The sequence below is a fragment of the Arvicanthis niloticus genome, chromosome X (genome assembly GCF_011762505.2).
Source record: "Arvicanthis niloticus isolate mArvNil1 chromosome X, mArvNil1.pat.X, whole genome shotgun sequence".
Taxonomy (NCBI): domain Eukaryota; kingdom Metazoa; phylum Chordata; class Mammalia; order Rodentia; family Muridae; genus Arvicanthis; species Arvicanthis niloticus.
This window is the reverse complement of record NC_047679.1, coordinates 6,626,910-6,645,535: the sequence shown is the minus strand read 5'-3', so window position 1 is coordinate 6,645,535 and position 18,626 is coordinate 6,626,910. Positions and strand designations below refer to the sequence as shown.

General features: G+C 38.3%; 1 protein-coding gene across 14 annotated transcripts in view; it reads right to left on the bottom strand.

Annotated features, from left to right (window-relative positions):
• Positions 1–18,626, bottom strand: part of Cask (calcium/calmodulin dependent serine protein kinase) — a 340,810-nt gene that overhangs the window by 48,112 nt on the left and 274,072 nt on the right. For all 14 annotated transcript variants that reach the window (XM_076918412.1, XM_076918411.1, XM_076918414.1 and 11 more), the window contains 3 exons: positions 5,621–5,698; positions 2,670–2,750; positions 311–499 (listed from right to left, as the gene is read on the bottom strand). In XM_076918412.1, the coding sequence (XP_076774527.1) occupies positions 311–499; positions 2,670–2,750; positions 5,621–5,698 (348 nt within the window). The remainder of the gene's footprint in view (positions 1–310; positions 500–2,669; positions 2,751–5,620; positions 5,699–18,626) is intronic.

Here is an 18,626-nt window from a genome sequence, read left to right as displayed (position 1 = left end):
ATGCAAAATATTAAAATTTCTGTTTTACTCATTATTATTATTATTTTACAAATTCTCTCTTTCTTTGCCATATGAGAGTTTTTCTTTTTTTAACATTCCAGAGTTCTTGGAAAGTAATTGTTACAGGAGAGGTGTATGCCTCGCATGGCTAAGCCCTGATTTCAGGCAGAATACTCTTGGTGAAAAGGGTAGGAGAAGTGACAATGATCTGGAAACTGATTTCTTTCGGACCATTCATGTCTCTCCCTCCTCCCTCCCTCTTTGAGTAGCAGCCTGCATGGGGTGAAGTTCAAAAGCTCTTTCTACTTACCATTGGCTCATCAGTGTTCTTTTGGAACTGTACCAGCCGAACTCTGGTCACGTTCTCCATGTCCATGTCTCCATTTGCACTTTCTGGAGAATCACCGTTTAAATAGGGGGAAGTTGGGGGAGGTGTGACCCTTAATGCTTCATCACTGTAAACTTCATGTGCCACTACGTCGTGAGTCTGAAGTAAGGCCTGGCATTTTTATGAAAGAAGGAAAATATTACGGCACCATTCTAGCAGAAATCTGTTACATAAACACTTACTTGTAAAACCACTTCTCAAATGTATTTTTTATCTAGAGAAACCACAAATGAAATACACCTCTAAACTATCAGACCTCAATTTCTTTGTGGCAAATTATCATGATAGATGGGCTTCTTTTTAAGAACAAAATGAGTAAGTGACAGAGCAAATCAAGTCACTATGTGGCAAAGAATGACTTTACCTGTCTCTACCTCCCAAGTTCCAGAATCAGAGGAGCATACCACCATACTTATTTCATGTGGTGTTGGGAATAAAGTAAGCACTCTACTGACCGAAGTACACCCCTACTCCTAACTTGGAAATGATTATTCATTTTGTAAAATGAATAATCCTTCCATAGAAATGTGATATCTGAAAAGGAATGAATTATAATCTGGAGAAACATGGTCCCCATATAGGTAATATCAGTGAACAAAATAATATCAAGGGTAATTAACTCCTGTTAGTTGTGATTGCTCAAATTTGAGTTAGCTCAATTTTCAACTCTTTGTCTATATTCCATATTATATTCATCAAGTATTTTCATCTATAATTAGGCTTTTTTTTAAAAAAGAAAAAATTGTTCTATTTTCATTTATGTGCCTGTGTCTATACAACTGTTTGTATATGACCTTGGAGGCCAGAGGATGTTGGCTTCCTTGGAGCTGGAGTTAGAGCAGTTCTGAGCCACCTGACGTGGGTATTGAAAACTGACCTTGGGTCCTTTGGAAGAGCAGCAGGCGCTGTCTACCACAGAGCCATCTTGTCAGCCATGTAATTCTACTTGTGAATTGCAGATAAGTAGATAGCTGTGAGCTTCTTTTCTACAAAGACATTTCTTAGCTATTTTGAGTTTCTAATAATTGCCTAAATGTAAGTGCTATTCTCATTTTTTATAGAAATCAACAAAACAAGTACAGGAGTTCTGCACTGTCTAAAACAAAGACACCTTGAGTTTAGTTCTTGAAGCCACATGGTGGAAGGAAGACTCCTTCAACTTGTTCTCTGACCTCTATGCATGCATTGTGGCACATGTGCCCCCTAAATAAATATAATGCAAAAACCGAAGACAGTTTTTCATTTAAAAAATTGCCGTCAATTTCAGCTCTTTGTGGTTTAAGTAGTATAGAGTTCCAGTGAGTGTGGTGTGAGAACACAGGGAAGCAGATCATTATGTGAGGTCTACATAGTCCTTGACGAGCACTTCACAATGGCACTTTTACAACTGTGATACAGTGTCAACGACAATAATAAAATAAAAATATTGTTATTACCTAGGATTATAATCTTAGTCTGATACTATAGTCATGAACTACAAAATGACATTTCAGTCAATGAGACACTACATAAACAAGATTATATCGAAAGCAAATTATATCGAAAATTCCTGGGGCCTAATGCCTTCCTTTATGGCACAAAGCCTAGCTACAAAGAAACTATTGCAGTTAGTTCAGATGAAAAAATAATGCATACAGTTATCTACAGCCCATCAGACTTGGGAGCCATGATGTTACTGGCTTAGGTATTTAGTACTTTTTTTAAATCATTATTTTATAGTGTGCCCCTTCTACTTAGGAAACGTTTATCATGGTAGCACATGAGTATAATCTTAGTAGTTAGGAGTTCAAGGCAGAATCCTGAATTTGAGGCTAATCTAGGCTACCTAGTAAGATCCTACATCAAAAATAATTTAAAACCAAAACTAAAAGCAATATGAAAATAAAGAAACAACACATTTCCTGTAAAAATTTATGTTGTGCTAACCTGGCACCAGCCTCACAAGCTTGTGTTACGGTTTCTCTTGATTTTATCACTTCTTTAGTGCTTGTTAAACTCCACATGGTTCTGCATGTGAATCTAAGTATGTCCCAGGACTATGCCGTATACACTGTGTAGCCTGGTGTACATTAGAAGCCTCTATCATCTAGGCTCTTGTAAGGACACTATGATATGCTTACAATAGCAAATTGCCTAATGACATATTCTTCCAAATGCATACCGTCAGATGACACAAGTGTACAAGGATAAACATACATTTGATGACACTAGCAATATTTTAGGAAGGTTATTAAAAATGTCTTGTGAAACAATGTTTTCTGTCTAGTGATGTGTTACTTACCATGAAATGAGGTTGTGTTAAGATACGCTTTAGCTCCTTCGCATCATTATTCTCAGGGTAACATGAAATTTCTTCCAATACCTAGAAAAACAAATAAGATACACACTAATGCAAAGTGAGCTTCGCAAAGCATGGAACTCCTTTAAATTAAAAACCATAAATGTGTTTTTGTAGCAGGAAAGGCAATTACTTTCTTTCTTTCTTTTCTTTTTTTTTTTTTTTTTTTTTTTGGTTTTTCGAGACAGGGTTTCTCTGTGTAGTTCTGGCTGTTTTGGAACTCACTCTGTAGACCAGGCTGGCCTCGAACTCAGAAATCCTCCTGCCTCTGCCTCCCAAGTGCTGGGATTAAAGGCGTGCGCCACCACCGCCCAGCAGGCAATTACTTTCAAAACATTTGTTGAGTTCCAAAATTGTTGGTTACTAAAATATGGTAACCAACTAATTGTTGGTTACTAAAATACGAGGAAATTGATAGTAATAAAATGAAATATTTTGGGTAACAATAGTTTGCCTTCATTATCCAACTATGACCCAAAGGTAACAAAAACCTAAAAAACAAAATGAGAAGTTTGTAACACATATTTATTACAGGTTTAAGTAACTCAAGAAGCTTAATAAAAAAAAATGCCTTACAAATTTCCTCCCCGAATAATTTGTGCTAATAGTTAATATTTGTCCTTTAAAATTTAACAGCACTGCTAGTTCCTTAAAAGATGACACAGGTTCAATGAAAACAATATATAAAAGAATGCTAATTAGCTAGCATAATTAACTAGGAACACACTGAAGTGATTGTCCTTGTAGCCTAGGGGAGTAACGCTGTTCTCCAGGCTTATCTTCCAACAGAGAAAAGCATGCTTCTACCAAATGCTCCTTTGAGGAAACTCCAACAAACCCAAGACCAAACTTACAGATTTAAATACCTTCAGCAGCAAACTTTCATCGCCGATTAGGCATTAACATTTTCTCTGCATTGGTGAAAATGCTGCTTGCAAGTAGACTGTTCTTAAGTCTCCTCCCTTCTACCTAGGAATGGAGTTTGCCTAGCAGCCTCTGGGAGCAGGGCCTCTGCTTTTCTGAGCAGGCACCTGTTACTGCTCTTACTGCAGAGGCCTTACAGAAACCTCTACACTGCACTCAGTTGAATTCCAATCATAGAGCCTACCTAGGATTGTCTCAGCACCACTGGGCATAAGGGGCACAGAGCCCCTCAACCAGTAGGATTCACCCGCCTTAACCTTCAAGAACTTCAGAAAGGGGCTCACTCTACCGGAGTCTCAGATTTCAGCATCTTACCATGCAATGTGCTCTACTAAAGCACACGGAAGAATGGGTGAAGGAACAAATGAACATACAACACACACACAAGAATGAGTGAATGAAACACACACACATACACCAAACCAACCAACCAACCAACCAAACAAACACCTCTCATACACATACATACTAGTGTTTCTTCTTCAAATGCCCTGTTAATGACTGCTGGTTATGCAGCTAATTTACATTGCTTAATGATACTAACATAATTTTCTTTGGTGTATTTTCAGGTTTTCTTCTAGGAAACAATGAGGGGAAAGCACAAGCTCTCTCCTTTCCCTTGCTACTTTCATGGCCCATGATCTTAAGTACAGAGGTATGACTTCCTAAGCTACAGGGGAAATTCTTCAGCTGTAAAGTTAGGACAAAGGATTGTCCCCAGAGTATTTCTGCTTCTGGCTATTTGGGTATTGTCAAGATTGGGCAGTGACTCGTGATTCCTGCCTGATAGTGTAATTCCTTTCAAAGAATGCTTGCTGAGCAAACGAAGACAGACTTCTCTTACCCTAGACTCACCCAGAGGGCAGGCCTGGCAGCCACTATGGTCCAATTTCTCAGTGAGTATATAAGCATATACAATATATATTTTAGCAAAAGTCATGTTTAACCTCTGCAAAGAAACTGGAAGGGGTGGTACACTTGTCATCCCAACACTGGGGACGTGGTGAGATTGTATCTCAACAAAACAAAACCCAGAACAAAATCTGCTAGGAAAGGGATTATCTTATATCTTTAATACATTTAGTATCACATTTGGTAATCACACTTTATAAAAATATTTTTAAAGGGAAATGTTTATTGGCATAAAAACTTTAAAAGATCAAACAGTTAAAAAAATAAGGCACTTACTAATGGGGTAATTTCTACATCATTTTAGTAATAAAAAAAATTACACAGTCATTGTGCTATAAGTCCAAATAGAGGTATAAAATGTTTATTACATAGTACTAGGCCCCAAACAACATATTTTGATTGGTAATATATCAAGTCCTATATGCAAATGAACAATGATAGGATTCTGGGTGAATTTTGTTTTCCAGTCTCTCTGCAATGCCATGCTTCTGTAGAACCCTGAGAGGACAGCATGGTTTTTGGTTGAGCACCGGATCACCTGGGATCTCTGGCGGTTTCTAGCCAGTGCTCGACCAGAAACCATACTGTCCTTTCACGGTCCTATATTCTTCTATAACAAGCAAGTATAAAAAAAAGCTTGTGGGAGGTACTTTCATATACTGATGATGCATAAAAATGACTTCTTTGAACTCACTATATTTAATTGTTCTGGAAAGTTAATTAACCTCCACATAGTACCACATTAAAAGCAACTCAAAAAAATTGAAGCATCTCTATTTCTACGAGGTACAGTAAAATAATATTTAAAAAAAAGACAAAAAAATCCGAAACAACTAATATGTTCATTTGCATAGCAGAACCAGAAGGAGAAACGGGGAACTCCCACTGGGGAGACTTTTTCTTTCCCATATGGCTGTTCAATTATAAACTTAGCAATCTGAGCATGTGTCAAACTGCCATCCTAAAGAGTGTGCCCCTTAACATGCACAGACATCTTCAGTAAAGACAGCAAATGTGACAATGCTAAGTACTTTGAGAAAAAAAAATATGTCACTTACCTCTTTGGCTCTCTGTACTGCATCGCTTGGAGGATTCCTGATTTGTGGTGAAGACTTTGTGTTAATTTTGTCATATAGCTAAAAAGCAAAGAAGAAAATCCAATCAATACACATCATGTTTTGCTACAGTTTTCAGCTTTCGGTTTATTATTTCAGCAAACAATATCTGTCCTCTTAAAAAGTCAGGGAGATGATATCAGCAGGTCTTCTTTGCAATTGTTCATCATTTAGAATATGAGTTTTTATGCACATCTTTTAAAGTAAATGCTTTTAAAGAGAGAAACCAAAATTCTATCTTTAGCAATTAACATTTGTCAATACAGCAGCCACCCCAGTGTTTCCCTCTGGCCAGAGGCAACATTCACTAACGGGAGTGTGAGTGAAATGAAAGAACAGATTCTGGCCAAGAAGAGTCTGAAAGAATTTTCACAGAAGCCTAGATCTTGGGAAAGGGCAAAAGCAACTCCTTCTAGGAAAGAATGTTCTCACAGAGGTTTCTTAGGTCTTATGAGGGATATTCATTAACAGAATTAGTGCTGGAGAGACTTCAGCAGGGAGTCAAGGACAGAAACTTGGTCTCTTGGCTTTGCAAATTCAAGGACTGTGATAAGACTGAACAAGATCTAAATATATTTACAATCCCCCCAAACCTCAAAGAATCAAACAGCAACTTGATAAAGAACATTCGTTTAATTTGTCAGAGAAAATACACTGCAGTTTAGAAGTTTAATTACAATACTAGTTCTACCTCAAATGGAATGGGCTTGTAGTCAGTAGCTGGCCTGTTTTGAAAAGTACAATGTTAAAAATGACCCCTGTTAGTCTGATGGCTTCTATTTCCTAACTTCTCTAAAACAGCCTGAGATTTTGGGAGTGGTTTTGTTCCCCACCTTTTTATTCTCTGCATACTAATGCTAGTCCAGAGGTGAAATACTGACTATGAACATTCTTCAAATTATAACCAGGAAATATTTAGGCCAGTGAGGCAACAAAAATGACCAAGAGAAAGTAAAAATAGGAGGGGCCATTTTACATGATGCCATTAATTAAGAGAGCACTACTGGACTGAAGACTGAATAAATAGTTTGAGCAGAATGGTAAAATGCTACTCAAACATTTTATTAACAGTTTAGGGCACTGCTGATATGCTGCTTGATCAAATCCTTGGAGAATATACATATATACACATATATATGGTCTCTGTCTTCTTAATGGTTCCATCTCCAGTAATTGCTAACTAAAATTTGGAATGAAAGAAAAAGTGCTTTCTTATAGAAATATATCTTGGCAGGGTCTCACTATGTAGCCCTGGCTGGCCTGGAACTTATAATGTAGACCAGGCTGGCCTCTAATTTGTAAATGCCTATTTGTCTTTGAATTCAGAGAGTTAGGTCTGTGCTGACTCTAAAGTATTAGGATTAAAGGGTATACCACAATGCCCAGCTTACAGAAACAATGTAGTGATTAGCTTCCCAAACTAATTTATGAAAAGAAATGAAATACTGCATATATAAAATATTAAAAAGAAAATCTCATCAAAGTGAATGCCATCTACTACAAATATCCAAAACAAAGACATCATGACTTATAAATATTTAAATATATTATAATTACAAGATGAATAAATCTTCTAAAGCCAAGGAAAAAAGCCAGGTTCAAAACTAAGTGCTTTAGTTAGGAGAGATGACAGAGGTTCTGGTTAGTCAACAAAATGATGGACTGGGTATTAGGACTATCTTGTACTTCACTGGTACAATTAGGAATAAGTATGCTCTAATTGCATTTTGAGAGAAAAGTTTTATTTTAACAGGAAGTGTGAAGCTAGGTGATGAGAGAGAGAAAGAGAGAGAAAGCGAGAGGGGGCACGGAGGCAGATGTTCACGTGTCTCCACCAGTCAAAGATAGTTCATATATCTAGGTTGGGTATTGGGTTACACCTCTGACTGAGCAATACCAAACTTATAAATCCTTTGATTAACATTTAAAAACTGTATAAAAGCAAAAAGGAAAAGAGGGCATGGGATAGGGGTTTTCTAGGGAGGGGAAATGGGGAAAGGGGATGGCATCTGAAATGTAAATAAAATATAAAAAAAATAAATAAAAAGAAAAGAAGATGAATAAATATAATATATTAATAAATTATAACATTACAATTGTAGATAACAGGCTTATATTTTTGTTGACAGTAAATACCATGTTGTGTTCTTAGCAAGATAAAACAGTATGTAAAGACACTAGGCCTGAGAGATGCTCAGAATATAAAGACACCATTAGCTGAGCCTGTTAACACGAACAGGTGGAAGGAGAGAACCAACTCTCAAAGGTTGTCCTATAAGATGTGTGCAATCCCATAACTCCCACCATAGAATATAGTTTTTAAAAGATTAACAAATACATTTAGTGATGCTGGGCATGGTAGTGCATGTCTTTAATACCCCGGAAGGAGAAGCAGCTGGATCTCTGTGAGTTTGAGACCAGCCTGGTCTAAACAGTGAGTTCCAGGACAGTGGGAGCTACATAATAGAGGACTCTGTCTCAAAAACCAAAATAACAACAAACACCACCACGACCACCAATCATTTAGTAGGCTAGCAAAATGACTTTAGTGGGTAAAGGTGCTTACCAACAAGCCTGATGATCTGAGTTCGATCCCTAGAACCTTCATTGGTAGAAGGAGAGAACAGATTCCCACAAGTTGTTCTGCACACACAAAGACACACACAGACCCACACACAGACACACACACACACACACACACACACACAGACACACACACACACACACAGACACACACACACAGACACACACACAGACACACATACACACACACACACACACACACAAATAGAAGTGCAATTTAAAAGACACTTAGTTATCCCTGATGTCAAAGTATTAATAGCCAAAATTTAAAGAACTTAGATGAATAATAATAACAGTGAGAAAGATCTCAAATCCACTTAAAAGAATAGCAACCTAAATTCAAGGCTTTCTAGGTTGATTCCACTGTCATTCTCCCTTGTCTGAACTGAAATTTTTTTTACGTAAGAAACCCTTACATTTTTCCTAACCGAAGACTATTGCTGACACACCTCCACCACTTTCAAATATGAGTATTATTGCTATTTACACAATTAATAAATGCATACCAACTTTTACTCAGAGCAGCAAGCATCCCCCAATTCCTGAACCTGGGGACTTGATTTTGAACCTGGTCATATTGTGTCAAGCACATTCCTCTAGCTCTTATGGCAGTATAGTTTCTTTTGGAAGGTTTTGTTTCTTGGTGCTATGCACAGTACTCAGGGCTTTGACTCTACTAACATTGAAGACCTGAATTTCAGTATACTGTCTTGAAGACTTTTAGCTGGTGCCTAGGAGATATTCTTGGGCCCAATAGAGGCATTCTTATATGCTTTGTGGGTTTTGTATTACTATTCTATCTAGTACTAACTTTTGAGTAATAACAGTCATTCTAGTTGCTTATTCTGTGAGATGGAAACCATATCCAACACTGCTTGGGTGACAAAGCCTGAGACTAGAAAGCCCAGGGACCCTGGGGTAAAAACCAAATACTACTGTTCTGAAAAAGAAAAGTAGCAATAAAGTGACTCCTACTGATATTCTGCTAGACTCACTGGTCAGTGCCTTGTTCAGCCATCAGAGAGAGTTCCTCCTGCAGCAGATTAAAAATAACTACAGGGACTCATAGCTAGATATTACATAGAGAGACCTCAAAACACACAGCACTAAATGGGATGTCTCTATCAAATCTCTTTCCTCAGGGATCAGGGAACTGGTGGAAGAGGAGGGCTCTGAAAGAGTTAAAAGCCAGAAGGTGATGGAGAACACCAAGGAAACAAGGCCCTTTAAATGAACGGGATCAATACACATAAGAACTCACAGAAACTGAGGCAGCATGCACAGGAACTGAATGGGTCTGCACTAGATGGGGTCCTAGACTGAAAGGAGACGTGAGTATACGTTCTAATCTTTAATTTAGAAGCTATCTCCAACTGATAACCACTGGCACATGAAAATTAGTTTCCTCCAAGGGAGTCTCACTGGGGAACCAAACTACTCTTAAGTAAAGGCTGCATGCCCAGCAGTACATTGCCAACAGAAAATGAACTCAATGGCATCTTTGGAGGCTCCTTGTCTCACAATGTTATGTCAGGGATTTTCCTCCTCCCCTCTTTAAAATTGTATCTTTTCATTTTTTAAATTTTAAATTTTAAATTTCCTCTTCCCTTTTTTCTTTTTTCTCATTACCTTACAGGTACATTGTCTATACATTATGGCCCAGTTTAATGTTTTCATGAGATTCCTGAGTGTACAAATGAATGGGTCTATTTCCTGTGCCTTCTCCTGGGCTCTTTTCTTTCTGTTGGTTTGTCTTGTCCTATTTTGATGTGTTATTCTTGTTTTATTATATAGATATATGCTATATATATATATATAATTATATATATATAATTATCCCATAGGAATCTGTTTTCTAATAAGAAACAGAAAGGGGGTGGATTTAGATGGGAGAAAGGGTGGGAAGAAATTGGATGGGGTAAAGGGAGAGGAAATTTTATGAATATTTTTATTAAAAATCCATTTTAAATAAAAGAAAAAAAATCACAAATTTGAAATGCTTTAAAATCAGAAATGCTCTAACATCTGAAATGTCCCCAAATCTGAAACCTCTAAAATACTGAACTGACTCTACAAGTAGAAAATTCCATGTTTAACCTCACATGAGGGGTTGTAATCAAATTCCAGGCACACTAAAAATGTTGTATAAAACTATTTTCAGGCTGTTTGTACTGTACATGCTATATATGGAACATAACTGAATTTTATGTGTAGACTTTGTTCCTAACCCCAAAATATCATATGTACTCAAACATTTAAAATTAGAAAAATATTCAAATATAAAACCCTTCAGTTATCAAGCATTTCAGATCAGAGATATTCAACCTATATCACTAGGAACAATAATGACTGCTTCTTTTATTGAGCACTTATTAGATGCTAATTACTCATCAAAGACCTTAATATAAATGTATCCACTTAACCACAGCTAATCCTGCAAGGCTGGTGCCTCTGTTATTCCCATTTTACAGATGAGGAAAACAGACAACAGTGAAGAACCACAGTTCTAGCTTTAGGATGACTTTCTGAGTGGCATGCAGGTACCTGGAGTCTCAGAACTTTCATGGCTATATTGTAAGGAAGGTGCTGAGATAAAACTCCTCTGTGTTTTTGATAAGGCCTGACACATGCATACATACATGTACAGTGTGTGTGCATGTGTGTGCGTGTGTGCACAGACATACACAGGAACTTTATCTTTGCTGTCAGACTGCCACTATCATGGATGGGTGCTGTGGCATAGGTCCATTTTGTGACTGGTAATAAAATCTTGAGAATCCTTTCATCTAGAGGCCTCGCCCCTGATCTCCCTGAGGATCTCTACCATCTGATTAAGAAAGCACTTGTCCACAAGCACCTTGAGAGGAACAGAAAGGAGAAGGATGCTAAATTCCACCTGATTGTGATAGAGAGAATTCACCAGTTGGCTCGTTACTAGAAGACTAAGTGGGTGATCCCACCCAATTGGAAATATGAGTCATCCATGGTCTCTGCTTTAGTGGCATAAATTCTCCTGAGTACGAGCAATAAAATCACTTTGGCTAATAATAAAAAAAGAACTTCGACTAAGGCCAACAGGAAGCCGGCAGTGCTGGTATAGAGCTTGATGCACAAAAGCCAGTGTTCCTTCCACACTTGGCCTAGGCCTTATTCTGCCTATGGAGGCAGAAGCCTGACGTGTACGAGTCACAGAATTGGGGAGAGCTCATATTTGATTTTGCCTTCCCCTTCTTTTTGAGAAGAGAAGGAGAGGGAACTATTCCTCCCCCTAGGAAGAGTGAAGGGTAGGGAGCCCTTCAGAAAACTTGTCCCAGAACTGGAAGTTCCAGACAGTAGAGTTTCTTGCCTTGGTCTCTGGCCAGGGCTTGCCAAGTTGCAGCAAGGTGTAGGCCTACATTGGTGCACTAGGAAGGATAGCTTTGTTCAGAGAGTCCTAGGGGAGGCTCAACACGTCGTATTTTAGGTTAAGTGAAAAGTGACTCGAACCTGTTCCTTTTATGTGTATGGGCTTCCTTTTATGCCTCACCTGGATAGTCCATACTTGCAACACATATTAAAGTAAGAATACATGCTTCCTATAAGTCAAAGTGATGTATGAGAGGTAACCTGTGCAAGGCGATTCTGATGGAGTCCTGTCCAAGAGGACTGTCTGCACAGAGCAAGAAGACCCAGAAATAGGAGCTATGGGTAACATCACAGGTCAGGAGACAAGAGTGTGCTGCTGACGCTAGCTGTTGGCTGTGCCAACAATGCTAAAGCTGTAAGTTTGCAACTCAGGCCAGCACCAACACTGGCATGTCTGCCACACCAAGGGTATCAACAATCAAAAGGGAAGTGGCCGTCTAATGTTGGTGATTATAGAACATGCTGTGTAAGGGATTCTTTTTCTTCCCCACGACCCTTGAGTTTTCCAATAGAAGGTAACATTTCATAAATGTTTCTTCAAAAAATAAAAATTTGAACTTGTGTGTAGAAATTATAAATACATGTTTGTTTGTTTTTTTTTAAAGAGTACCACAAAAATAAACACAGCGGAAATACTTGTTTTAGCTTGTTTCTTTGGGAACCAGATACAATTTCTATTTGATCCTGCTTGTACACTGAAATTTTTTTCCCCTGAAATCAAAGACATTTTGTACATTCTATTTCTTTATTTTAAAGAGAATCCTATAGTTTGGATAAATGTCACCCAAGCACCTATGTAATAAAAGGCACAAGTGCCAGCTTGTGGCACTAGTGGGAGATAGTGGAACCTTTAAGTGGGGCCTAGTAGGGGGAAGGTAGGTAGGTCAGTGGGACTGTGCCCTTGAAATACACACTGGTATTCTATTCGGCTCTTCTCTTTGCCTTTTGTGTGTCATGAGGTGGGTAGCTTCTTCTGCCATAATGATTTGCCTTCCAATAGGCCCAAAGCAATGGGGAGGACAGACTAAAACCTCTAAAACTATGAGCCAAAATATATCTTTCTTTCTTTTAAGGTGATTATCTCAGGTGTTTTGTCACAGCAACTGAAAGCTGACCAACAGTGAGGAGAAAACTAATGTCTAGTTATGGGAAATGCTGCACTTTGGGTTATACGACCAGAGGAGCAGGGAATGAGAGCATGGTCTTCTGTCTCACATCAGACCTCTTCGGGTTATATTAGAATTTATCAATAGATAACGACTAACAACCCGTGCTAGGGAGGTGCCTTTAGTAATATTTCAGGGGGAGACTGCAGAGAATGCTATTCATAGATCATGGCAAAAATAAACTACTTATGATTTGGAAGTCAATCAGTTGCTGGTTTTGTCATGTTAAGTAATGGTAAAATCTTAATCTTATCCTGGCCAAATAGCAGCTTTTTAGGCTTTAGGGGCTATCTGGTCTCTGGCACTACTAGTAAAGTCTGTCGTGTTGTTTAAAAGCAGCTGTTAACAATGAACAGACATAGCTGTGTTTCAGTAAAATATTTATCAAATAACTGGATGGCTGGATTTGGCTTGAGGGTGATGACTTGCAACTTTTGCTCCAGAAATTTAAATTCAAGGTAGACTGGTAACATCAAAATAGATTTCTTTTTGTCATTTGCATTTCTTAAATATGAAGATAATGAAGCATAGTTATAAGACTGGCATGCTGAAGGGGGTGGGGGAGGGGATAGAAAGATGAATAGAGTATTCCGAGAGGGAAAACAAGGATGTGGAACTCTGGCTGTTGGCATTCTTTTTCTAAAGAAATTAGCTACCCAAGTTCAGCACTATATATATATATACACACACATATAAACCACACACATAGAATCAAGGCAAAAACAAGGAAATGTGAACAGCTGCAAGGGAAACAGGCTGTCTCACACTGTCACTTCCAGACAGGGCTGCTCCCTCCCTGCCAGTCTTTGGCACTGGGTCAGATACGACCACACACAGCTGCACAGACACACTGCACCTCTGTCTTAAGGCGAGTCAGTGTAATTCCACTGGGAAATTGTATTCTACAGATGGTCCAAACATAACAGAGTAAAGTCAGTGGTAATATTCAGTTCCTATCGTCTAAGCATGGACTTTCCAACAGATAGATGGAATCAATCACTTTTAATTTCCTTGTAAAGCATTAAAGGAAGCTTTTGTTTTAAAACAACATACAGCATTACATTTTACTCTTGATTTCTTACTTCTCGAAAAGAAGTGATTGCTCTTTGTTTTATTTATCACATAGTCCACATTTAGGGATTTGCTCCATATCTATTTAAAATATTCAATAATTAAAATTAGTGGGAAGACTATGAAATAACTATCCTTGGGCTGTGTGGCCCATCAGCCTTTTCCACAGAGAAAACCTTATCAAAGGACAAGAATATATACCACTTGAGATAAGATTGTGCCTTTTAGAGCAATACTCTTAAGTATAGATCAAAAAATGAAGGGCTTCAAAGAAGAGTGAAGTTTATTAGCAAACCACTTACTTTAAAGACACCGAAACAACTTTCTGTTGGAAAGGAATTCAAGTTCATATTTAGCTGCAAACTAATGAAATGTGCCCGCAAGCCTACTGAGACAGATAGTAAGGTGTGAGTAAGGCTGCATGAACCGGCAGTGATGGGATGAGAGACAGCCTGTCAGAGAGTCCCTTCACAGCCTCACTGAACAGGAACCAAGTTCCAATATCACACCTTAGTGAACTGACAAGTGGTAAGCAAAAGAGCTTTCCCCCCCCCCCCACATGTAATACATTTGAAATCCAGCAAAATGTTAGGAAAAGGCAGGTGATTTAATACTAAAATTTAGGGAACTGACAAGCAGCTGTCACTTCGAAGATGATTTTTTAAAGTTGTAAATTAGAGAAAAATTTCTGAGATCTAAACTATTTTCCTGCCCAGGTTAACATATCAACTTGAGATCTTCAGCTTAGACACCTACCCAGGAAGTTTGAACCGCATAGTTCCTGGACAGCCTGGGGAAACCCAACTCTTAAATATAAACAAAACCAAAAATGAAAGTCCCTTTCAGAAATTAAAAATGAGATAGTGCAAAAAAAGTCTATGCAGGTCTGAAAGGAATATTGTAAAATTTAAAATGGTATTTTCAAAAAAAAATTTAAGGAACTATCCATTTATAAACTGAAAGAAAACTGTTGTATGTGTCTAAGAATGATTATGCATCATTGTGATTCTGTGATTTACAAAATGATATAAAACCCACCAAGGTCAGTTTTGGGTCGGAAATTTTGACTGTGGGTTGGTAACCCCGTCTCTCCCCCCTTGAGGCCCTGTCTATCTACTGGAGGTGGACCCTTTGAGTTCCCTCTCCCCACTGTTGGGCATTTTGGCTAAGGGTATCCCCATTAAGTCCTTACAGTCTCTCACCTCCCAGGTCTCCTGTACCTTCTAGAGGGTCTCCCCGCCCCCAAGGCTGCTTATCTCCATTTATTCTCTTGGCTCTCCGGGCTTCTCTCCTGTCCCCTGTCCCATATCTAATCCTGTTTCCCCTTTCCTCTCCCACCTAAGTGTCTCCCTCCCTCTGCCTCCCATGATTATTTCCTTCCCTCTTCTAAGTGGGCTTGAACTCTCCTTACTTGAGCTTTTATCCTTGTTACACTTCTTACAGTCTGTGGGTTGTACCCTAGGTGTTCTGTACTTTATGGCTAATGTTCACTTCTCAGTGAGGACATACTATGCATGTCCTTTTGGGTGTGAGTTACCTCATCCAAAACGATATTTTCTACTTCTATCCATTTGCCTGCAAAATTCATGATGAACTGTTCCTGACTAAGAAAATAAGACCTGTTTGACGTCACAGTTCAGTCTAAAAACATTGTCCCTTTGGGGCCTAACACTATAGACCAATGTGGCGATGTCTGGTGATTCAGCAGCTTTTTCTGACGAACTTAAGACATTAGTCTTGGATGTCCTAACTTGATTGTTGTTTTTGAGCTAGCAAATCACTTTAAAATGAACTTTAGAAAGAAACAAATCACACCTCCTGTTCTTGAGCAAGCAAGGGGAAAAAAAGGAAAACAACCTCCAAACAAAACAAAACTCAGGAGGAAAACCAATCACAGGATAGAGTCTAGGCAGTCTACTTGAATAAAGCCTTCTAAAATTATTTATTGTACATGTGTGTTGGCCTGGGAATGACACACAAGTGGAGGTGAGAGGACAACTTGTAAGTGATTTTTCTTTCCAGCATTTGGGTCTAAAGAACAGAATCCCATTGTCAGACTTGGTGGCAAGCACCCTTATTTGTTCAACTATCTTTGCAGACCCTCCCTGGGTATCCTAGGCAGATTTCACACTGGATGTCCTTGAACTTTTGCCTGCATTTCTTGAGTGCTGGCATCACAGGTGTATAGCATCACACCTGATTTATGTGGAGCTGGGGGTGGGACTCAGTGTCCAATCCTGCTAAGCAAGCAGTTTATCAACTGAGTTGTATCCCTAGTCCCGATTTTAATAAGGCCTCCTGGGAACAGGCTCCTCTTTGATATTAAGTACAAGACTTGGCTCAACTGTGAGATATTTGCATTCTGATATGAATATCTTTTCTATATTTTAAAGCCTTATTTTCTAGCTCAAGTTCTTACATATTTGTGGTTATAGGTAAAAAATATTTACACTAAAGAAAAGTTCACTATCTTCCTGCTGCTTAATAAAACCATTAATGTCACATGAGTATGACTTTTGGAAGCCACAGTAAGTTGCAAAAATGAATTTAAAAGGAGAGCAATACAAAGTGTGGCAGAAGTGGTTTTTTGAGAAGAAAGCAGCTGTGTGTTGGACTGCTAATGTGACAAGCCACCCATCATTCTTTAATGGTGCACACCACATTCCTTTCTGCAGAGAGGCCCCTTTTTCCTTGAGAAAAGCATGAAGAACAAGTGCTTACTGAACTTCAAAGGCTCTTGGAAAATTCATTTGCCTTCTCATAAAGTAAATATAAAAAGAGAATGTCACTCAGAGTGGGTGATACTGTCGCTGGGGGCAGGTTGATTTAGTATTGTAGCATCTACTTCAGTATTGCAAAGTCAATTTCAAAAACTGGTTAATGCAATCTATCCAAAAACAAACAAACAAACAAACAAACAAAAACAAAAACAAACCAAAAACAAGAGCCACAAAACCCCTGTAATTTATAGCACACTCATAGAAGATAGTGTATTCTTTTAAGAATGAGAAAGAATATAGGAACCAACTTGGGATCCAGAAAGTGCAATTATGTGAAGAATGAACCAAGACAGAAATCTCGGAGACTGGCATTTTGAGAAGCTGTTTTTTTCCTGTTACATATTTACTATGTAACACGGAGAGTGGAGGAGTGGGAGAGAAAAAAAAATGTAACATACACACACAAAACAGATTACTATTCAACCTTAAAAAGAGGAAATTCTGATACATGCTACAACATGGTCCCATAAGGACCATGATGCTAAATAAAACAGGCGAGTAATAAAAAGACAAATACTGGACTACTGAGGTATCTAAGTGGGTAAAGTTGCTTGTCCCAAGGCCTGATGACCTGAAATTAATCTTCAGAATCCACATGGTAGAAGGAAAGAGTCAACTCCTAAAAAGTGACTTGTGATCTTCATAAGCACTATGACATATGTACACCTAAGCAGCAGGGCACACAAACACATACACATGCACACACATACACATTCACACGCACACCCACACTCCCCCACACATGTACAGCACATAATTAAAAACATTAAAAAGCTAAATACTGTGTGACTCACTGATGTTCTTGGAATAGTAAAACTGATAGAGACAGTAAGTAGAATTATGACTGTCATGAGCTAAGAGTGAGAGGGGATGAAGATCTTGTTTTATGTTTTCGTTCAGTTGAGAAAGATGAAGATAGAGGGTAGCAGTGGTTGAATAACAATGTAAATGCACTTAGCCCCATAGAACTGTACACTTTACAATGCTGAAAATGGCGCTGGAGAGATGGCTAAGTGGTTAAGAATGTGTTTTGCTTTTGTAGTGGATCTGAGTTTTATTCTTAGCATGCACACTGGGTCACCCACAACTATACTCTATACTAAACTATACTATACCTCTAACTCCGGGGGATCCTACACTATCTTCTGGTCTCTGTAGGTACCTGTACTCACATATACATAATTAAAAATAGATCTCAGAAAAATTTAAAAAAGATTTATCATAGGAAACTATACTAATCTATAGAATTATGACATAAATTTCTAATAAAAAAATTTCTGATTAGCCTTGATTTTGTTCTCAATCTTAAGGTAATTTTCTCCATGAATGAACACAAAAATTGGTTTGGTTGGAGTATGCCAAGCAAAGCCTAAAACAAAACAATATGGAAACGGTCAATTTAAATGTTAGGTTTATATCATAATCATAAGGGCTCCAAATGCTGATATTATATGACCTGCTAAAATCTTTGAAATTTGGGAAATGGCAAATGCATACTTGAACATAGATGGGATGGACAAAAGAACACTGTTCTGCTGCGCTCTCCTCACTGATGTACAATATTGTATAACTCATTGTGCTTCCAACTAGCTGCTGCGTCTTTTTCTTCATTTTTTTTTTTTTTTTGAGATATAGTCTCATGTAGCCCAGGCTGGAGTCTACTCATTCTGTAGCAGAGGATGACCAGAGGATGATCCTTCTGCCACCACCTTCTGAGTGCTTGGATTTCAGGCATGTAGAATCAACCATATCTGACTTATGAGGATTGAATCTAGGGCTGTCTGCATGCTAGGTAAACATTCTGCTATCTAAGTTACATCTTTAGTTTCTAAAATAACCTTATCTTGAAAGGTTGCAAAAAATGCTAAGATAGGTTTAAAGAAAAACCTGATTGCTTTCCCTCATTTATGAGGGCTTTGTTCAAGCACACAGAGTGGCCACTCT